The 23,349-nt window shown below is 42.5% G+C and overlaps 1 protein-coding gene across 1 annotated transcript in view; it reads left to right on the top strand.

Annotated features, from left to right (window-relative positions):
- The first annotated feature begins 4,369 nt into the window (after positions 1 to 4,369).
- Positions 4,370 to 23,349, top strand: part of HADH (hydroxyacyl-CoA dehydrogenase) — a 42,138-nt gene continuing 23,158 nt past the window's right edge. The window contains exons 1-2 of the mRNA XM_012436500.3: positions 4,370 to 4,575; positions 23,190 to 23,318. Of these exons, the coding sequence (XP_012291923.1) occupies positions 4,444 to 4,575; positions 23,190 to 23,318 (261 nt within the window). The 5' untranslated portion in view covers positions 4,370 to 4,443. The remainder of the gene's footprint in view (positions 4,576 to 23,189; positions 23,319 to 23,349) is intronic.

Raw genomic sequence — 23,349 nt, 5'->3', positions numbered from 1 at the left:
TTTCACTGGACAAGTTGTCAAACAGTTAAATAGGTATTACAAATACAGCAGTATAGGAAAAGCTAATTGAATTGATTAGGTTGCCTTGTTCAAAGTTTGGTTGAGGGCAATAAGATCATTCCCACTGGAAAACATAAATTGACCCCTTATAAAATAGTTACTGGAAGGCTTATACCCCTAATAATAAAGTCTCATGTATCTTCCACTCTTATCAACCCTGACATGACTCAATAGTGCAAGGCTTGAATGCATTCTGCCAAAGCATATTTTTACCAGGTGAAAGAAGTCCTTCATGACCCATCAACTGATGACAAACAAATGCTTCATAATATAGAACCTGGAGATGGGGTCTTTTGGAAATAACACCAGAGAAGTCACATTACTTGAACTTGGTTGAAAGGGACCATACCAAGTTCTTTTCTGCAGCAAACTTCAAGACCTTGAATCTTGGATCTGCATTTCTCAACACAAAAGAGCTCCTGTAGACTTCTGGAACTGTACACCTGTTGGAGAACTTGAAATAAAGCTGATTGGGCTGGGTGCGGTGGCTCACACCTGTAATCCCAGCACTTTGGAAGGCCGACGTGGGTGGATCACAAGGTGAAGAGATTGAGACCATTTGGCCAACAAGGTAAAGCCCCATCTCTACTAAAAATATGAAAATTAGCTGGATGTGGTAGCATGCACCTGTAGTCTCAGCTACTCGGGAGGCTGAGGCAGGAGAAATGCTTGAACCTGGGAGGCGTTGGTTGCAGTGAGCTGAGATCACACCACTGCACTCCTGCCTGGGGGAAGAAAAAAGAAAGAAAGAAAGCTGATCAGGGAAGTTTTTTCCCTAGAAACAGATGGCATCCTATATGTAGACAGCTTTCGTAATATTGCAGATCAAGAGTTCTTTGCTATCAGGAAAGCCTTATCTTTTTTTCCTTTTTTCTCTATTTCCTGCAATACTAATTCCTTCCCATTCTTTAGGAAAACCCTAAATAATGCTAAACCTTTTTTGAATTATATATTTATAGGTATGTTATTAATATGTATTTTAGAAGTTGTAAGAAACTAACAGAAATCTAACAGTCCTCGTATAAGGTTATTAATCGTATTTCTAGTTGTTATCTCAAAATGCTGTATGCAACAGAAATGACTGAATTTCCTTGTCAACTTGGGATGACACTCTGTGGATGGCGTTGGCAAAGTCTCATGGTCTCTGAGAAACCAGAGTAACTGTTGGGTTTATGAGTTAACGCCCCAAAATCTGGAAACGATTTCATTAATGCTAATGCCTCTCTGTGTTCCTAATGAGAGTCACCCTGCAACCCCAAGGAAAGAGAGAAAAGTTATCCTTGATATGCTACACATCACTGCTACTTGCTTTCCTACACTTGCTGAAAGTAGTATCTTGATCTTTCCAGTTAATAACTGAACTATTACCAAATATAGAAAATCTGGATAGAAGGGATTGGTCAATGGGTATAAAGTTACAGTTAGGAAGAATAAAAGCTGGTATTCTATTACACAGTAGAATGACTACAGCTAATAATAATGTATTGTATATTTCAAGATAGCTAGAAGGGATGATTTTGAATGTTATCTTCGAAAAGAAATGATGTTTAAAGTGATAGACATATTATTTAATAATTACTTTGATTTGATCATAGTTCAATATATACATTCATTGAGATATAACACTGTACTCCATAAATATGTACAATTATTATCTGCCAGTTGTAAATAAAAGTAAAAAAAAAAAAAAAAAAAAACTATCATAGTGATGCCTGCAAAAGGTATCTTGGGCTTCCAGGCATTGCACACTCAAGATGTTGGGGACTACCTATGTGGGTATGAATAATTGCTTATATGATGTCACTGGATTAAATCCAGCAAAGTCTTTCTACTAGATGTGGTTTGCATCCTTAGCACATGCTATACAGGGACCAGAGGAGTAAGTTTACCACTGGATTTTGTCTTATGGGTGGACATATTTAACTGACCTCTGCTCAAACACCACTAGGTGGCCCTCTTTTCAAGACCCCAAGGGCCCATATTGGGTCAGTGGATAATCTGCTCACTCTGCTGTTTCCTCACTGGTTCAGATCTTGCTATTTGGCCGGGCTTGCTCCTACATCCGAGTAGCTTTCCCTGAAAGTTCCCAAATACCTTCCATAATCAGAGGTTAAAGCAGTCAATAACCAAAGTTAGCACCAATTTAAAAATAGATGAAGATAAGTAGTTTCTACTGAGGAAAGGTTCCAGTGGAGTTGCTGGAACTTACTCTTAGCGTTAGCAGGGTGCCTGTTGTATGGAATTTGAAAATAATCTGTACAGCGGGGAAAATCTTTAATTGTAGCAAGTCAGACCTCCCAGAGGTTCAGAGCGTAGAAGCTACTCAAATGTTCTCAGTGGATGAAACATTTGTGTTCAACAAACATACCTCATGGAACATTACACAGCTTTGGATCTCCTCATTTAACAAATACACTTCATGGAACATTACACAGCTTTGGATCCCCCTTTGCTCGTGCTGGTGGCTTTTGTATGATGCTGAATAAAACTGGATGTTGCACTTATTTTTCCTACCACAGAAAACTTAATTTAAAAGGTGGCAGACACTGCTGTTTCACTAGACACTGCCACTGAATATTTTAAGGAAATTTCTCAGGGGAAAGGAACACATGATACATTTATGGGAGCGGCTAATAGTTGTTTTGCAGGCATCCTGAGTAGGAAATGGCAAGGGAGGCTATTCCAAACTTTTCTAATTTTTATGTTTCTTTAGCGGGTCTCCAGGTTATTATAACTTGTGTTACCAGGCTAACTACAAAAATGGATACGTCTTTAAATAAGGCCATAAGGCCGAATCAGGTCATTCAGCGAACTATGGTCCTTAATCGCCATAATGCCCTAAATTAGACTATGACCAACTGGAGTCAAATACTTTATTGCCTGAACTTTGAATTGTTTGATTTTTATCAGTTCAGCTTGTATAGTCTCCTGTTAAGGCATGTACCTCAGTTTACAGCTGTTCTCCTCCTCGTGTGGCTTTAATAGTTTCCCTCATGTGGTGTTTCCCCTCCAGAGTCTTAAATGTCTCTATGCGGCCATCCTTTCTACACCAAATGGTGTTATTGCAGTTAGCATAACAACATGAAGAAAGTACAGTAACTCAACTAATTTCACATTGTGACTTCCAAACTGAGACAAAACAACGTTCTGGTCAATCTCTTAAAACTGAGAGGCTGACCCAAAGGAGGAAACTCTTATTAAAATAAATTTGGCCTAAAGTTGCCTTCCTACTAGCAAAGTATAATCAAACTTGATATGTAAATAAACTGTAATGTAACTTGAGAGTATGTTCTTCTTACGAGTAGCCAAGTCTTGGCCAATCACAGCAGCAGAGCTTTTAGCCCATTACAGGCTGCAAAAAATGCTGTCAGTAAACACTGCTTGCCCACTGTTACTGGCTGGAGCTCTCTGAACTTTACTGGTTTAGGGTACTATCTGATTCACGGTTTCTTTGCTCAAACAAACTCTGCCAAACTTAATTTGTTTAAGGTTTTCGTTAATAATATTTAAACATAAAGCAAATAAATTAATAAAAATCCTATATCACTAAGGTAACAGTAATGAGAAAGTATTTACCTGAGTGAGAAGATTGGCCAAGTTGCAATCAAGTCTTCCATTAGTTGACATTTCTTTCCTATGCTTTCTAATAGTATTGGTTATTCCACGAAGGTTGCTCTATGACGCTAAACCGTCCACACGTTCGCTGCACTCACAGACCTCCAACGTCAAGATGGGTAACTAAAGGCCAACTCTCCCTTTACCCTCCCTGAGCCTGATTTTTGCACTGGAACTCATGGGTCACTAGACACTGGTTTTGGGTATTCGCAGTCTAAATTTCTTTCCCTTTTAGGGTAAACAATCACCGTCCACGGGATTTAAATAATCCCGAGTTGGTTATTTGGTAACATCACCCAGGGGTGCACATTTTGAGCAGCACATATTTCTTCAGAGACTAGATATGCACACGCATCAAAGGATAGCATTTACAAAGTCAACACCACTCACTTCATTAACGGGCCAGTGGCTTTTCAGAAGAGGGGTTTGTTCTCGGCCCCACACCAGAACGCCAGCCGCCAGGTCCCGCTGCTCAGTAGGTCCCGAGCCCATGCTCACCCGGGGCTGCGGCGGCAGACAGCGGCGAGCCCGCGCACTTGTGCCCGCGCGGCGCCGGGACGTTAGAAAGCGGTCCCGGGCGACCCAGGCCAATGGGCGGAGCGGGCCTCGAGGCCCCGCCCCTCCCCTAGTGACGTCACAGCGACGCCGGGAGCGCGCGGGCGGCAAGGCCACTTGGGTGCCCGTCCCGGGAGGCTGGCTGTCTTCTGCTGCCCGCCACGCGCGCTTTCCCCTCCCGCGTCTTGTCGCTGTCGCCGCCGCTGCCGCACCATGGCCTTCGTCACGAGGCAGTTCGTGCGTTCCGTGTCCTCCTCGTCCACCGCCTCGGCCTCAGTCAAGAAGATCATCGTCAAGCATGTGACGGTCATCGGCGGCGGGCTGATGGGCTCCGGCATCGCCCAGGTGAGCGGCCCTCCCTGCAGCGTGCCCGCGCGCTTGGCCGCCCATCCCGAGGTGGAGGCTCTGGTGGGACTGGCCGCGAGGGGCCTGCGCCCGCGCGACACCCGGGAGTTTTCACACCGCCCCTCCCCGATGTGGTTGAAATACAACGCGGCTGGGCCTGTGAGGGCGCAAGTCTCACTCCCCTCAAAATTCAGGGTTCCAGGCCAATCCTGAGTTTCCTCGTTTGGAAAATTCCGGCCGCCCCCAAGGCCCGATGAAGGTTCGGTGGAGAGGGGCGGTGAATGTATTTGGAACCGGGCCGTGCGAGAGAAGAAAGAATTATATGTGCACAAAGTTCAGGCATAACGCGTTTGCCGCTGCTCGGCTCCAGCGGGAGTTTGCTGCCAGAGACATGAACTGTGATCAGTTTTAATTTTATTTTATCAGTTTTTAAAATTTTTATTTTGTAATCGTGTAGTCTCAGTAGTTTTCTCTCCCAAACGGCTCTCCCCGATGTTTCCTTCGCTTGCCGAGTTGTAAAGAATAATAATAGACATGACTTTTGTAGCACTTTGTAAAGTCACCTAATGGAAGCTTGCTGAAGTCGTGGTTTTGACCTTTGACATACTGCTGTCTCTGCAGAGTTCTGAGCTTGCGATTTTGGCGCTGAGGAGAGTGGGAGGGGCGGATAAAGCTGCGGAACTAGGCTCTCTCTCTCTCTCTCTTTTTTTTTTTTTGAGACGGAGTTTTGCTTTTGTTGCCCACGCTGAAGTGCAATGGCGCGATCTCGGCCCACTGCAACCGCCGTCTCCCGGGTTCAAGTGATTCTCCTGTCTCAGCCTCCCAAGTAGCTGGGATTATAAGTCCCCACCACCACGCCCGGCTAATTTTGTATTTTTAGTAGAGACAGGGCTTCACCATTTGGCTCAGGCTGGTCTCGGACTCCTGACCTCAGGTGATCCGCCCGCTTGGCCTCCCAAAGTGCTGAGATTACAGGTGTGAGCCACCGGGCCCAGCCGGAACAAGTCTCTTATCCATTGTGCATCTTCAGGACTTTTCCACTGCTCTGCTGGGCTGTGATTCAGACCCAGTTGTGCGCGTGATTGATTACCTGGGTACTGTAATGCTTGTAATTTTTAAAAAATTATTCCATTTCAGCTCACATTGGAGAACCATGGTTTTCAGTCCTTTGCAATTTGTTTTGTTGTGGGAGGCAGTTATAGTCGTCTAATTTTTCTTAGGGACAGTACTATAGTGGCTACAGTCATGAGAGAGTTTGCTTTTCACTATCTGTTTCCAACCAAGACTACTCTTTGATGCTTGCTTTTTAAAAACAGAAACAAAAAAACCCTTTGCTGTTAGGTATTATATATCTCAATTTTCTCCTCCTTGCAAGTTTTTTGCAACATTTTTATTTGATTGCATTGTCTTCTAAAATCTATATTCCTGTAATGTTTTATTTATCTGACTTCTTATAGTCTCCCATTTCCTCTGAGACCGTAATTTTGGACATACATTGATTGCCCTTTTTCCTGTGTGGCTCCCCTGGCTGCTAGGTTATAGTATCCCCATAATCTATGTTGTATATGGGCTGGGAGGAGTAACTCCCTTTAACCTAAAAGTTCCACGCGTTGTACTCAAGAGAAAGTTGAGTTTGAGTATGTTTGTATTCCCAGGCTCCACCAAAATCTCCCAAAGCTGTGCCAGTGAGATTTGTTGTGGGCAGAAATAGAACAATGTGTTTGTTTAAAAACATTTTAACAACATCTTAGTAACAAGATATTAGGGTCTTAAGCAGCCCAGTAACATTATAGGAAATGGGTCCAGAAAGCGGCTGGTGTCCTTGAAGACAGCAGTGGAAAAGGATTAGATACTAAGTAGAGAGCATCACTTCAACTTTTGTAGAAAATCAGGGTGCTCAGTTTGTGGAATGCTACATCCGCCATTGGCCAAAAAGGACGTTGTGTTGCGTTAAAAGGCAGAGGGGCAACACCTACAATTATGGGTATAGTGTTGGAGCTTTCACCTGCTAAAGGAGGGAGGAGAAATGATTGACATTAATGGAGAACACAGACTTGTGCTTGTCAATCAAACCCTTGAGTAGCTGGACCAGAAGTGCCTTTTGAAACTTAAGGGGAAAAAAGCTGTTTATGCCATAGGCTGGACACATAATAGAAATGTCATTCTGAAAGCTTATAGAGACCAGAAATCTGCAAAGTGGATGACCATAAGAAACAGCAGTTTCATCCTTATGTCACACAGTTTGGAAGAACTCAGTTACTTTAGTTGACAACTCTAATCCTGTGGAGGGAAACCATCTTTCCTGTAAAACATTTGTGAGCAATGTTTTTTTCCAGTGGTTTAGGTGATCTGGTTTTGCACTCTACCCAGTAGCATGCAGTTCTAGGCAGTATTGCTTCATTCTTTATGCTCCTTGACCAAAACAGCTTTTGGCATAGGGTAAATCTGTTTTGCTTATTGAGTGCCAGAGACTAATTAGTTGATGTGTTTTGAGTACAGATGGGCTACAGTTCAGTATAGGAAGTTGGATGGTCTGCATGCTGGCTCTGCCTCATGCTGTGTTAACATAGAAAAGTTACTTTACCTCTGTGTCTTGGTTTTCTTATTTCTAAAGTAGGACTAATACTAGTACTGGCCCTGTAGGGAGAGAATTGAATGAATTAGCGTATGTCAAGCACTTACACAGTGTCTGGCACATAATAAGAGTTCACAGAAAGTTAGCTGCCTTTATAATAATTATCTTTGGCCTTGAGCGGTGGCTCATGTCTATAATCCCAGCACTTCGGGAGGCTGAGGCAGGCGGATCGTGAGGTCAGGAGTTTAGAGACCAGCCTGGCCAATATGGTAAAACCCTGTCTCTTCTAAAAATACAAAAAAATTATCCGGGCATGGTGGCACGTGCCTGTGGTTGCAGCTACTCAGCAGGAGGCTGAGGCAGAAGAATCACTTGAACCCAGGAGGCAGAGGTAGCAGTGAGCTGAGAATGCACCACTGCACTCCAGCCTGGTGACAGAGCAAGACTCTGTCTCAAAAAAATAAAAACAATAAATAATAATTATCTTCATTGTAGTTGTCCTTGTCCTTTTACTCCTTTCCCCTCATATCCACTCCCATCCTGATCATAGCTGCTGAAGTAGGCCTGTAATGTTTAGATGGAGCATATTGGTCATGATTCCCTGTTCGATCTTGCTTAATCTTGAATGCACATACCAGCTGATGCTGCAATTTGTTCTTTCAGGGGCCTCTGAAAAGAGGGGGAACAGTTTTTACCTACTCCCCATTTTATTGTTAAACCTTAGTGAAGCCATAAAAATGTAATCATGAACTAGTATTGAGGTTATGCTACTAATTTGCGTTAGCTTAATTTTCTTGAACTTTCTGATATAGTTTTAAACGTTAGTCAAGGTGCAGTTCTGCTTATAATTTTAATAGTTTTATTTGTCATTTTAAACACGTGTTCCAGTTTGTGCTGAGCAAGATGAAAAAATACTTAAATAGATTTTGTGGGAGCCTGATGCATTTCTCAAGCAATTAAGCAATGTAAGACAAGTAAGTTCAGTGCTTAATTACATTTGATCAGAGCACAGGCCATTTGTACATGTGTATTTTCCGAGAGTATCTACTTTGCCTGTCGTTTCTTTTGTTTGTTTTAAATTTTTTTTAAAAAATCCCTTAGACTGCAGGTTAATATTTAAAGTTAACTTGTTTCATGTGTTTGCTTATTATACACTTCTGACTTGGTTTTGATTGCTAATTTATTTTCACTGGATACTTAGGCCAGGAAAGAAGCTTATAGGATTAAATGAGCCTTGAGTGGGGGACAGGTTTTTTTGCTATATAAAGGAGGAAAAAAAGAAAAGAAGAAAGCTAGTAGCTGTGTGCATTTCTCCAGTAATGAATCCTTTCTAAGCTTTGCTTCATACATCGCCTTTTTTCATATGAGAAGCCCACAGAGAATGCATAGCTTTCATTAGATTGCTTGTAGGAGCAAGTGGGCTCCCTGGGAACGAGGCACTTCAGATATTCCGCTTCAGACACTTCACGTTCTCTCAGATACACTTTAGTGCACTACACTTCTTAGAGGAAGTGAGAAAATTTGGATCTTAAAGGGGGTTAGGAGTAGGTTATTCTCTCTAAAAGGTTGCTTTTTTTTTTTTTTTTTGAGACAGTCTTATTCTGTGACCCAGGCTGGAGAACAGAGGTGTGATCTCAGCTCTCTGCAACCTCTGCCTCCTGGGTTCAAGCGATTCTCCTGCTTTATCCTCCTGAGTAGCTGGTATTACAGGTGTATGCCACCACACCCAGCTAATTTTTGTATTTTTAGTAGAGACAGGGTTTCGCCATGTTGGCCAGGCTGGTCTCAAACTCCTGACCTCAGGTGATCCGCCCACCTTGGCCTCTGGAAGTGCTGGGTTTTCTTCTTTTTAAAAAGCAAAAGGTGCATATTTTTTCTAGAGAGAGAGGTTCTTTGGCTATTAAAAACAAAGTAAGAACAGGGAGAGCCTGCTAAGCTGCAGTCATTTTGTGTTGCTCTGCCATGCTTGATAAGGATTCAGGTAGACCTGGAAGCTTCTCCCCGACCACCACATTTGTTCTCTTATGTCTTCTACTTGCCCCCAACTCTGCATTTTCATTTTCTGATGTTGAAAAGGAGAGTGATCAGAGTTGTTTTGTATTTTTTTTTTAGTTTTAGTCTTTTCTACTGTGACTACAACTCTGTTGAAGTTTGCTTGAAAAGCAGTGCAGACACCTAGGAGAAGTTTCAGGATCACAGGAGACCTGCACAGTTACCTGGCTCTAAGCTCTTCTTTTTTTTTTTTTTTTTTTTTTTTGAGACGAAGTCTTTCACTGTAACCACATTGGAGTGCAGTGGCCCGATCTCAGCTCACTGCAACCTCCGCCTCCTGAGTTCAAGCAATTCTCCTGCTTCAGCCTCCCAAGTAGCTGGGACTACAGGTGCCCACCACCATGCCCAGCTAATTTTTGTATTTTTAATAGAGATGGGATTTCACAATGTTGGTTAGGATGGTCTCAATCTCTTGACCTCGTGATCCGCCCACCTCAGCCTCCCAAAGTGCTGGGATTATAGGCGTGAGCCACTGCACCCAGCCAGCTGTCCTTTGACTTTGGAGGGAATATTTGTATTCCTAGTTGTTACCTTCCTACTCAAGGGCATCAGATGTGTCTGTCACGTTTTTCCCCCACATCCCGAGTTGTTGCTTAATCTTTGTTGGGCTGTTCTCTGCTCTTGGTTGAGGTACTGAGATGTAGCACCACCCTCTATTAGCATATTAATTATTGGATTTGGGGTGGGATTGGAGATACTGTAATTCCCAGAAGGTAGAAGAGGTGGGGCTAACAGGCAACAGAAAATAATGCTATGGGATATGTTTGGACATTTTGTAGAGCAGAAATGGCATGTCATTCAGTCAGGTTTTGGTGTTTTCCTGCTGTGTCCTGCCTCCAGCTCTAGTCACTTGCCCCGTGCTTGAGTTTCTTCTTTCTTTCCCTCTCCCTTCTTTCTTCCTTATCTGTGGTAGCTTATCCTTATCTCTAGCTCTACTGGGATCACAGGAAGATAATGTGGCTGCTCTCTGTGGCTCCCCTGTTATGTTCGTGATGGGATTTTTTTCCAGCAGTGGTATTCTAAGCTCAAAAGTACAGGCTATGAGGTCCCTGCCAGGGTTTAGATGCTAGCCTTCCTATCCTGCCTTCGGGAACCTTAGGTGAATCACTTAACTCCTCTCTGCCTCTTTACTTACCTGGGAATAATGAGATTCGCCTCACAGTTGTGAAAGTTAAATGAAGCTCATATACAAGCTCCTAAAATAACATTAGTGTCCGATAAATATTAGCTGCTTTCAAATAGACCCATCACACCTGATCTAGTGAGGATTTCTCTTAGATTATCTTAACTGTCTGAAGAGATTTGATATAGTAAGTTCCAACAATTCTAAAGATGTTAAGACTTAACATAGATTGATGAGAAAGATAGTCTACCATTTACTGGTTTTTATAGCGCTAAAACCACTCTACAAAATATAATCCTTTATTCTGATCAAAGAATTTTCATTTCTTTCATTTCATATGACCATTATAATAATCACCCCTGCAGAGATGGTTCCTGGAGTCAAGGGTCAGAGGCAGAGCCAGGGCCAGAACTTGAGTCTCTCTTCTGTTCTGCTGCCTGTAAATCCCCAAGGCTGAATTCAGTTCTGCCTGCACCTCTGTCCTGTGCTATATTGTGGGAGTGTGGCATCCATGGCAGGGGATCCTCTGTGGCTCCCTGGAATCAGTGCATCCCTAATTCTTTGTTGGGCTGTTGACATTTCCTTGTCTCTGGACTGAAACGTTAATCACCTACTGGTCGTCTCCATCAGGATGCTGTGCTGCTATCCTTCTGCCCATAGTAGACTCAAATTCACCTGCCAAGATCTAATTCATTATATTCCTTCCCTCTCACCCCTCCAACTTTTTCCAGAGAGCTTGCTCCTCCTGTTACTGTGGTGGTTTTTCCAGCCACATGTACTCTGAAGATGGCGGTCACAATCTGTGTCTCCATACCAGAAAAGGCTCTGTAACTTTTCTGTCCAGGGAGGGCTGTTTCCTCTGCCCTCCAATTTGCAGTTTCTAGACCAGGTGTGTTAACCTGAATTGTCATGGGAGCCTCTTAATTGGTCCTTTCAGCAAAAACTGAAATAAAAAAACCTGCTCATCATGACGAACATTGTCACATTAGTCTTCCTGGAGAGACGTTTGGATTTCTAACTGTCCTCTACCTGGAAAATGTCCAGTATCTTCCAGAGATTCTTAAATATAACCTAAGACCGGGTTGATGCTGTTGACATGTCTGGTTATTCCTTTCCCTTTTCAGAATTTGTGAGTAGTGAGAAGTCTGGGAGAGGTTGTCTGGGTTATTATGAAACCTACATGCTTACTGAATTTTTTAAAAAAATTGTATATCAGAATTCTAGTCTAAAAATGGGGGCATATTTGCTTTGCCTTTTAGAAATACTTTTTGAAATGTAAAATTTGAAGTCTAATAAAGGAGGCTGGTCAATTAATTTAACTCTTTTAAGAACAAACCAGGCCAGGTGTGGTGGCTCACACCTGTAATCCCATCACTTTGGGAGGCCAAGGCGAGCAGATCACTTGAAGTCCGGAGTTCGAGACCAGCCTGGCCAACATAGTGAAACCCCGTCTCTACTAAAAACACAAAAATTAGCCAAGCATGGTGGCACATGCCTGTAGTCCCAGCTACTCAGGAGGTTGAGGTGGGAGAATCACTTGAACCCAGGAGGCGGAGGATGCAGTGAGCCAAGATTGCACCACTACACTCCAGCCTGGCCAGCAGAGCAAGACTCCTTCTCAAAAAAAAAAGAACAATCAGCTGGTTGTGGTGGTGGTGGTTGACGTCATCAACAGAACACCTTTTGCTGATCGTTGAAGTCAGGGAAGACAACTTGTGCTGATGGCAGAGTTCGAGATATTACACAACCAGAGACAATCATAACCCAGAAATGCCAGCCCTGAGAGATGCAACTGACCTATGACTTTTTCCTCTCTGGAGCGAACTATGAGAACCATTAAGGGCAGCCTTTGCTATGAAGGTCCAGCAGCCTCTAAAGCATAGTTGGCCTCAGGGACCTCTGACTCAGTCTACTTATTCTGGGGATCTGGAGGAAGTCAGAAATCAGGTGTGGTAGATAGTTCGCAAAACTTTGCGATCTTCCAGAGAGAGCATGACATTGATGAAAACGGTGGCCTTCCTTGTAATGTCTGGGCACATGGGACATCCAATGGAACTGTTGAAGAAGGAGATGGGAGGGAGACCAGTCACCACACTAGTTGATGTAGGTCTCATAGACTCACCACTCAAGTTGTGCTTCAGAGAAAGCTGCTTCAGATCTTGTTGATAGACTTACAAAAATGTATAAATCCAGCATGTTTCTGCTTGCTATATTTACCTGGTCCTGTGGTCAGAGTACTCTGGGGCTTTGACAAGTGTGCTAATCACTTAGCCTATTTTTATAGCTCTGAAGCACTCATGTCTAAAATTATTTCCTCTCTGGCTAAGCCTGTCTTCCACCAGGCCTAAAAAGTCATGGAGCTGAGGACATAGCCTTCAAATAATTTTTTTTTCCATTGCAGACTGCTTGTCCTCAAGGTCTTACCAGTTTGTAGGTCACTGAATATAAAACATGAGTTCTCAGTGGCTTGATTTAAATTATGGTCACTCAAGTTAAACTGCCAGGAATAGTCTTCCTCATTTTTTGTAAAAATAATGGATGTCTATGAAAGGAGAAAAAGAAGGCTTTTCTTTTTTTGTGGTTCACTCCTCCACTGCCTTCTCCATCCCAGAAAGTTGGCAATAACTCAGGTGATATTGGGTAACTCAGGAGAATGAATGTTACTTGTTTCTTTGCATCTAAGATACATGCAGTTCTTTTCTAAATAAGAGCTCACATTATCAGGAGAAGCCATCAGCTGTAGCAGTGGAAAGAACCACCAGATCTCATCTTGGCTTTACCAACAAATGTGTTTGTTCAGTTAACATTCCCTGAGGGCCAGCCACAGCCAGGCAGGGTCTAGGTTCTCAATGTACAGAGATGAATGACATTTGGTCAGGAGCCTACAGTAAAGGAGTTCAGATTACTATAACACAGGTTGGTAGGTGCCGTGGTACAGGGATGCAGAGATGTTACAGGGCACATGGGGGACACCTAGCTTGGGGCTGAGAGGATCTTGGAGAGTAGGCTTACTTCCTGGAAATGATTCTTAGGCTCAGTTAACAGGTCAGGTTGGGGAGAAGGTGAGGCCAAGAGAAGGGATGGAGTTGAGAGGCAGATGTAGGGAGCTACCAGCCTTGTGGTGATGTTAAGGCTGTCATGCATCAGGCAACAGTGAGTGAGTGGTGTGTCTGGAGAGGAGGTGGATCCCAGTCCTTTAAGAGCCTTGAATGGCTTTTGTAGAAGTTAAGCTTTATTCGCTGGTCATGGGGAGCCATGGAAGTTTGGTGGAGTAAGTGACACAGACAGAAGTACCTCACACAGAATTGCATTTCAGACAGAACACTATTGCCTATATGTATAACACATCTTTTCTTTTTTTCTTTTTTTTTCTTTTGAGACAGAGCCTCGCTCTGTCACCCAGGCTGGAGTGCAGGGGCACAATCTCAGCTCACAGCAGCCTCCGGGTTCAAGCAATTTTCTTGCCTCAGCCTTTCAAGTAGCTGGGATTACAGGCATGTGCCACCATAGCCAGCTAATTTTAGGTTTGTTTTTGTTTCAGTTGTGATGAAATATACATAAAATTTACCCTCTTAACCTTTTTTATTATTATTATTTTTGAGACAGTCTTGTTCTGTCACCAGGCTAGAGTACAGTGACATAATTTTGGCTCACTGCAACCTCTACCTCCCAGGTTCAAGCGATTCTTGTGCCTCAGCCTTTCAAGTAGCTGGGATTACAGGTGCACACTACCACGTCCAGCTAATTTTTGTATTTTTTAGTAGAAGCAGGCCATTTTGCCATGTTGGACAGACTGGTCTCAAACTCCTGACCTCAGGTGATCTGTTCACCTTGGCCTCCCAAAGTGCTGGGATTGCAGGTGTGAGCCACTGTGCCCAGCCCTACTTAACCATTTTTTTAGGGTAGAGTTCAGTGGCATTAATTACATTCACATTGTTGTGTAACCATCAGCACTGTTCATCTCCAGAATTCTTTTCTTCTTCCAAAACTGAGACTCTGTACCCATTAAACAGCAACTCCCCATTCCCCCTGCCCCCATGCCTTGGCAACCACTCTTCCACTTTGTTTCTATGAATTTGACTATTCTAGTTACTTCATATTAGTGGACTCATAAAATATTTGTCCTTTTGTGACTGGCCTATTTCACTTAGCATAGTATCTTCACGTTTCATCCATGTTGTAGCATGTGCCAGAATCCCCTTCCTTTTTCAGATGCGTAATCTTCCATTGTATGTATAGACCACATTTTGTTTATCCATTCATCCATCAATGGACACTTGAGCTGTATCCATTTTTTGGTTATTGTGAATAATGCTTCTTGAACATGATTGTACAAATAGCCATTCAAGTGGCTGTTTTCAATACTTTGGGGTGTACACCTAGGAGTAGAATTCACTGGAGCATATGCTGATTCTATTTTTAAATTTTTGGTGAATTGCCGTACTGTTTTCCCTAGCAGCTGCACCATTTTACAGTGCATCATCAATGCACAAGGGTTCCTGTTTCTCCATGTTCTTGCCAACACTTGTTTTTTTCTCTTTTTTTCAGTAATAGCTATCTCGATGGGTATGAATAGATCAGAGGCTTTTACATTATACTGTGATGGACATTAGAGGTTCCATGAATCTCCTTCATGGTTTCCAGAAGGTTAGCAAAGATTTCTTCTCTGACCTTTGTTTTACATATTGGTCTTCAATATTCATTCTTATGGAGAAAGGCGTTCATGGCTAACATATTTGAGAGCTACCACACTGAATGATTTCTGTGTTATCTTCCTGCTCTAAAAGTTGATGATCCTGATTATCCGTAGCTAACAAATCTGAACAATAAATGTTTTTGCCAATCTCTTAAAGTAGTTGAGAAGCTAGGTGTCTCAGTTTCTCTTCTGTGATAGAGAAGAAACCCATATGGGAGAGCAGTAAGCTTGTGTGTCTGTGGCCATCTCTGACCTGACTCATACATGTGCCTCTGACAGACAGGCACAGACACAGGGTTGGCATGCCTCTGGCCTTACCCACAGCCTCTTTAATGAAAGGTATAAGACACATTCACATGTTGGAGTGAATTAAGCACACATCCATGTTGAAATCACAGGGCTGGATACTGCACAAAGAGTATTGATCTTGCTTAAGGCAACACATAACAGCTGCCCTCCATTTCCCCTTCTACCTAGTGTTACAACCACCAGTACCAGAAAGCAGTCAATCTGCTCACCAAAATAACAGAGAGAGACTTTTTTCCCACTTGGTAATTGACTAAAGACTGGCTATTAGCTCCTTTTTTTTTTCTTACTGTCCTTTTCAAACTGATAATGTGATTTCTCATAGTTTTAAAGTAACTTGAAGCTTACACAAAGTTTGTCGTAAAGATTTCTGGCAACAAAACCAGTCATGACCAATTGAGAACTTATTTCTAAAATAATTTACAAATTGAGGCTTATGAAAAATAGCTCTGTCATTTATGTGTTCATTTCATGAGTATGAAGTATCTCCCTTGTGCTAGACATCAGGGCAGGTGGAAGGTGAGACGTAATGGCTGCTCTTGAGAAGCCTGCTGTCTAGTGGAAGAAATACAGGTATGAACAACAAATTGTAATGAAGGCACAGACAGCCTACCTGTGATATCTGGGATTTGATCTGAAACAGATGAAAGTTTTAATATTTTATATGCCTTACCTTAAAGTATAGTTTTTAAATTCTTATATGACATACAGTGTACACACACACACACACACACACACACACACACGTATCTATATATCTTATGCTAAGGAAAAAAGACATTAAAAAAATTTAAAAGCTTATGTTAAAAAAAGATATATGTATACATTGTACTGCCTTTATATGTTTATGATTTTTATTTACTGGAAATTCTAGTTGCGCTGCAGATAGGAGTGTGCCTAACTACCCTATATTTGGGACTTGTGGTAACAACAGCTTGAGAATCTGAAGTGGGTGACGCAACAGCTCTTTTGGAAAGGTCTCTCTCTACTATCTTGAGTTCATCATCTAAAGTTGGTGTTGGCAGAGAAGATAAGGGTTCAGTGTGATGAATATCCCAGTTACCCTGATTTGATCATTACATATTGTAGGCAGGTATCAAAATATCACATGTACCCCAAAAATGTATACAGCTATTACATATCAATTTTTTTAAAAAGAAAAAAAGGTTGGTGTGGTCAGCTTTTCTATTTCAAGTGTATCATTCATCTTTCACATCTGGGATTTCTCCTATGCTCTGGTTGGTTATAACCTTTATTCTGAAATTGGTCAGATTCTTATGACATGAAATATTCTATAACCAGTTAAGTTTTTATTTCTCCATTGTGCTCACAACCTGGGGACTGGACTGCCATTACATAACTGAGCAGCCATTGGTGGTTCACATCAGCTTCACATCCAGTTATTTTCTTTCAGTATTTGAAGTCATACACAAAAGATCTTCTGTATCTGTAATCACTAGAGGCACAAAGAAGAAGTGATTACCTCTACTAAGGGTGGGGAGAAGTTTCACCAACGGAGAGATGGTGTCCGTGTTAGATTATGAAGGGTGAGTTGAAGTCTCTGAAGCAGAAATGAGGGAGTGGGACACGTCTGGTAGAGGAAACCACATGAGCAAGGGCACAGACCCATGGGATAGCACAGAGGAGGGAGACGTGGTGTGGCTGGGGAAGACTACAGAATCAGGTTACTACCATCCAAAGCGTTTGTTATTTAGCAGTTATTTATTGAACAGCTGTCATGTTCAAGGCATGTAATAAGTACTAAGGAATACAAAGGCCAAATCAATTTTTTCCATTAAGGGATTTTAAATCTAAGAGCAGAGATTAGACACAGCTCTAAATGGTACAGTTTACTTTGGTGTAAAGTAGTATAATAAGAGCAGTAAAAATCTAGCTCTGAGTTTTCAAAACAGAAAGTACATTCATTTGGAAAAAGGCTTCATGAAGAGGGTAGCATTTAAAATGGGCCTGAATAATGGATAGGAAATTTTTGGACAGTAGTTAAGAGTTGGGGTTAAGAAAAAAGTGTTGTCCAGAAAATTGTGACCTGCAGAATAGTGGTGCCATTAATGAAGGTCGAGGAGAATTGATTTTGGGGTTAAGGTGATGACTGTAGCTTAGAATATTTTGGTTTCAGGCACAGTTGGAAGTGAGAGTGATTGGAATTTCAGAATGAAACGATATTGGAAACACAACCTTGAAGGATGTCTTTGTTTATAGGCTTGGAAGATCAAGAGAGGTCAATTAATACGGCTAAAAGGAACAGACAGATAAGAAATTGAAGAGTTTCAAAAAGGAAACTTATATTGGCAATGTGCAGGGCTGTTGTAGAAGTAGAAGATGAAGCCAAAGAACAGGCATTGACTAGCGATTTAGTAGACTATTGATAAGCTACAGTAGTCCCCCCTTACCGGAGGGGAGGGAGTACATTCCAAGACCCTCAGTGGATGCATGAAAGTGCAGATAGTACCAAATCCTATATACACTATGTTTTTTCTTTTTATCTGATAACCCAGTCAGCTACTAAGTGACTAATGGATTGGGTAGCATACAGTGTGCATATGCTGGACCAAGGCATGATTCTCCTCCCACGCAGAACAACATAAGATCTCATCACACTACTCAGAATGACATACAATTTAAAACAATGCATTGTTTATTTCTATAATTTCCCATTTAATATTTTTGGACCATAGTTGACTATTGGTAACTGAAACTGCAGAAAGCAAAACCACAGGTAAGGGGGGACCACTGTATCTAATTTCATGCAGCAGTGGTGGTGGAGGAAGCTAGTCTGATGGGAACGTTCGTGTTCCCTCCAAAATTTATGTCAAAGCTGAATTCCCATTGTTTTTCAAACTAGGGTCTTTAGGGATCTAAAACTTATATTAAAAATCTTAAAATTTGCTTATTTGCTTATTTGTGCCAAGTGAAGCCACAGTGCCTCCTCCAAGGACATTTTGCCATAAGTTGGAGAAAAAAAGTGGTGGGAGAATGGAGCAATTACAAGCACTTGATAATGTTGGGTTAGGTTGTTCTGTGCTGCTTTTGATAATGTTGGTGTTAGGACTTCGAATGTTAAAGAATGGAGCCTCACAATGGTCAGTACCGTAGTTATGTTGTAAATGTATGTGTTGCCTGGATTCTCTCTCTGGAAGAATAATTAGTTATAGGCATAATGGTAACTGTGAGGAATTTTCCTGTTTAAAATATCAAAAGCAGTCATATATTCATTTAATCCAGATTTTAGTATCACAATTATCTTGTTTCCAAGAGAACAAACTACATAACTGTAAAGTGATGCTTCATTAAAATTGACATTTGACCTTGGAGTTACTGGTTAAGTAAAATAAGATAGGGTAGGCCTGGTGTCTGGCACTTGGAACACACTGTCTATGGGAGCTGTTATTAAGGCTGGCAAACCTCAGTGGGCTGTGGTTTCAGTTGGTTGTGGAGTCTTTCAAGGAATTTCTTCTCTAGGAGGTTCAGGATTTATTCCCAGCATTGTAGCCTGTGGAGAAGAAAGGAGGATCCAAGCTCAAAGGTGGGTAGTCAGCCACGAGTGAGCAGGTGACCATCAAGGATCTGTACAGAGGATGGTAGATACAAGTGTGGCCAGAGGTCAAGGCTAAAACAGCACTATCGCAGAGAAAGGGGCTGGAACAAACATAATCAGGGAAGCAAGTGCAGGGCCTGACCTTCAAGAAAGGAATTAAGAAGCAAGCTTTATGTAGGAGTGACAGAGCAAGGCCCTGATGTGAAGAGTCCCAGGCAGGAGGCCTGGTGGGGCCTGACCTTACCTTGGGGAATGTGTTGGTGAGGCCTTCCCAATAGTGTCTTCAGGGTAGTGTCTGGAACTTTCAGAGAGCGATAGGAAGACTTTGGAACTCAAAAGGTTTAAGGCTTCCCAGTGGTTTGAGGAGACAGATGGCAACCCAGGAGTGGCTGGTGCAGGTGGGGTCAGGGGTCAGGGCCGACAGGTTATTTTAGAGCAGTGCTCAGCATCTGGTGGTGTTTTTAAAAATACCAATGCCTAGGCACCACCCCAGGCTAAAGGAGTTAGAATATCTGTAGGTGGGGCCTGGGGTTTGGGCTTTTTAAATATTCCCAGTTGTTTCTAATCTGTGCCAGATTGAAGCATAGATCTTAGAGCAGTGGTTCTGAAACCTTGGCAAGCATCGGAATCACATGGAAGACTTGCTAAACCACAGTTCACTGGGCCCTACCCAGAGTTTGATTCACTGGTTCTGAGAATTTGCATTTCTAACAAGTTCCCAGGTGATTGCTGCTGCTGATCCAGGACCCAAACTTTGAGAACCCTGTCTTAGAACCACAAAAGTGTTAAGGTGTAGTCAGTAATGATGACATGGAAACTGTCATTTGTCTGGATAGGTGCTCTTGTTTATCAAGTAATTTTTGCTATTACTGTGACTTTAATTTGATTGAAACTGAAGGATGCTTGTTGAGGGTTTGTATTAGTTTCACTTACTAGACCTGGGGCCTTAGACACGTTATTTAACCTCTCTAAGCCTCAGTTTTCCTCATCTATAAAATGGAATGGTGATGCCAATTTCATCAGGACTGTTAAGGTGTATTAATTAGGACTTCCGTTTGGGGAAGAACTGTCATAGAGTTATTTAGGAGAACTTTTTAGTAATATTGTCACCAGGTGTATAATGGTTGCCAAGTAAGATGTGAGGGTGAAAAGAATACAAAAAAAGTAAATGACATGACATTTCCATAGCATGGTATTTTATTATTATTGCACCTTGAAAGCTAGTTGTGTCAGCAAATAAGGCAACATTTCTTGTACTCCCCTAACTCGATTCCAAGAAGACAAGTTCTGGAGCCAGGCATTCTTGGAATTAAAATCCTGGCTTTGTGGCTTAACAAACTGAGTGGTCTCAGGCAAGTGACTCAAACTCTCTGATCCATTTCTTCTTTTGCAAAATGGGGATATTGTCAATTTTATTAGGGTTGTTGGATTAATCAGAAATAGTCTTACAAAATGCAGATTATAAGCCTGGCACATGCTCAGTACGTGGCACCTCTTATTTTTGCTGCATTTGCCTTTTTTCCTTTTAAAGACTTTTCTTTCTGGGGGTAGGTAGAGATTACCTTCTGTTGGCTCTCTCAGCTCTTGGGGGTCTCATAGGACAAATAAAACAAGTGTACTAATAATTCAGAAATAAACAATGTGGCCTTCAGATGGCCTATGGCTGCCTAGCCATGCTTAAGAGTACCTTAGGCTGTCGAACCAGTCTGGGATGAAAGTTGTACAGTTTTCATGGTCCACATGGAGGAAAGGAATAGCCTACCTAATATCTTGAGTCCACACACAGTTTAGGCACAGCAAGGCATACTTATCAGGGAATGCTGGGAACCCTCCTGGAATCTTAAGTTTCAGATGCCAGCCAAGGGCCAACCTTGCAAACAGGCCTTTTTCTAAAGATAGCAGTCTCAGCCTGCCAGGTTAAGTCTTTCCTGCAATAAATTTGCTCTTGCTTTTTTTTTTTTTTTTTGAGACGGAGTTCCGCTCTTGTTACCCAGGCTGGAGTGCAATGGAACGATCTCGGCTCACCGCAACGTCCGCCTCCTGAGTTCAAGCAATTCTCTTGCCTCAGCCTCCTGAGTAGTGGGATTACAGGCACGCGCCACCATGCCCAGCTAATTTTTTGTATTTTTAGTAGAGACGGGGTTTCACCATGTTGACCAGGATGGTCTCGATCTCTTGACCTCATGATCCACCCACCACGGCCTCCCAAAGTGCTGGGATTACAGGCGTGAGCCACCGTGCCCGGCCCTTTTTTTTTTTATACATTGAATTTATTGAATTGGAGGTTCAAATTCGCATCAGATTATTTGAATCGTTGGCTAGATGGGCCTTGGTCCATTGTCACTTAGGGGGAAACCTTGGTTTGGATTGATGGGGTTTTGCTTTTGGGACATTGTTTGACTTTGCTGCCTGCCTGCAGCCTGTGGAATGTTTCTGCTGATGGGCTAGTTTCCTGCTTGCCTCTGTCTTTGTATCAAGATAATTCACCCCGCACTGCCCCAGTTGCCCTGTCTTGGTTGTCAGACTTTTCGCTTCTGGGAGCGTTTTCATGCCTTGGTTCCCAGATGGTGCTGATACAGCCTACAGGTCCACAGGCTCAAACATAAGCACGCTATGTGCTGCTTTCTTAGGGAGCCATGAGTATGGCTGAGATAACCTTGCTTAAACCTGTCTTACCATTTTGGAAACTGTTCTTTCGAAACCTTGCCTTGGGATTTGAATGTCTTTGCCTTTAGGTTTTGTTCTTTTGTTTATGTTTCTTATTTGTTTTGCAATGTTTGTTTTGTTTTTGAGACTGAGTCTCGCTCTGTCACCCAGGCTGGAGTGCAGTAGTGCAATCTTGGCTCACTGCAACCTCGGACTCCCTGGTTCAAGCAGTTCTCCTGCCTCAGCCTCCTGAGCAGCTGGGATTACAGGCCCACACCACTACACCCAGCTAATTTTTGTATTTGTAGTAGAGACAGAGTTTCACCATGTTGGCCAGGATGGTCTTGATCTCCTGACCTCATGATCTGCCCACCTTAGCCTCCCAAAGTGCTGGGATTACAGGCATGAGCCACTGCAGCCAGCCTTGTTTCTGTTTTTTTACTCACCGTTTTTCTGCTTTTGAGTTTTTGTTGCCTGGTTTCAAAAATCTTATATTACAACCATGGTTTGGGACTATTTTTGTCATCTCCTTGTTCTTCTCTGGGCAGGTTCATTCCAGATAACTTGCCCCTCTCCTGCACACTGTTGATATAAAGGAGGTTCCAAAGCAGTGGTCTGCAGGGGGCTTCTCAGCTCCTGAGGGACATCTCAGTTCTGCTGGCCTCTTGCATCATTTATGATTGTATTAGGTCATGTCTGTCCTCTTGCCTTTGGCCTGAACTGATTCACTTACACGTGCCTCTAAGGTGATCAAGGTGACCTAATGGCCTGTTTTTAGCCACGCTACCTATTCCATAATCCTTGCTGAAGCTATTGTCAGACAGTGATGAAATAGGGATTCATTTGTCACTCACTGTGACTGAGCTATGCTGGCTGTGTGTGAGCTTGGGAAGCTTCACTAAACTTACCCCATACCCTAGGATTCCTCCGTCAGCCAGGGTGGCATGGTGAAGGCAGGGAATTGCCTGTCCTAAATCAGCTGATCCCAAAGACTTCACTTTCATGGAAGTCTTGTCACCAAATAGCCCTAGGGGACAGGAGTCCTTTTTGTCACCATTATTAGAGTTTAAAGTCTTACCTATTGCTGATTTAAGGGCTGCAGAAGAGAAGGGCCAAGAGGCCAAGCGACACAAGGGGCTCCAGCTCCAAGGAGAAAGGGATGGTGGCTGGGGAGTGGGTGTTCTGGGAACAGGCTGCTGAGCACTTTGAAATATGGCTAGTGCCACTGAGGAACTGAATGTTTAATTTTACTTAATTCCAATTAATTTAAATAGCCACATGTACCTAGTGGCCCCTGAATGGATCAGTGCAATGCTAGAATCAGTATAGGGAAGCATTTAGAGTGTGACCTTCAGGACTTTGATTGAGATTCCAGCTCTGCTGTCTACCCATTGAGTGACCATAGGGACGCTTCCTAACCTTCTACAGTTGTTTTGAGAATTTGTTGTATTCAATGTAAAGAGTTTAGAACAGTGCCTGGCAAGAAATGTGTGTTTAGTTAATGCTGGCTTATTGTATGTTCACTCAGTATTTTGAATGGAATGGTGGTAGAGTCCATGTGGAATATAAAATGCTACTGCTTTTTGGGGTGGGGGTGTGTGTGTATGTGTGTTTTATGTTTTCTTCCTTTTAAAAAGAAATTGTTCTTTTGTCACTCCAGGTTGCTGCAGCAACTGGTCACACAGTAGTGTTGGTAGACCAGACAGAGGACATCCTGGCAAAATCCAAAAAGGGAATTGAGGAAAGCCTTAGGAAAGTGGCAAAGAAGAAGTTTGCAGAAGACCCTAAGGTAATTTCTTATTATCGACGTCTTTAAGACA

This window comes from Aotus nancymaae, unplaced genomic scaffold (assembly GCF_030222135.1).
Source record: "Aotus nancymaae isolate 86718 unplaced genomic scaffold, 86718_ANA_hifiasm-v0.15.2.pri h1tg000033l, whole genome shotgun sequence".
Taxonomy (NCBI): domain Eukaryota; kingdom Metazoa; phylum Chordata; class Mammalia; order Primates; family Aotidae; genus Aotus; species Aotus nancymaae.
The sequence above is the reverse complement of the archived record's forward strand: the minus strand, read 5'-3'. Positions and strand labels throughout refer to the sequence as shown.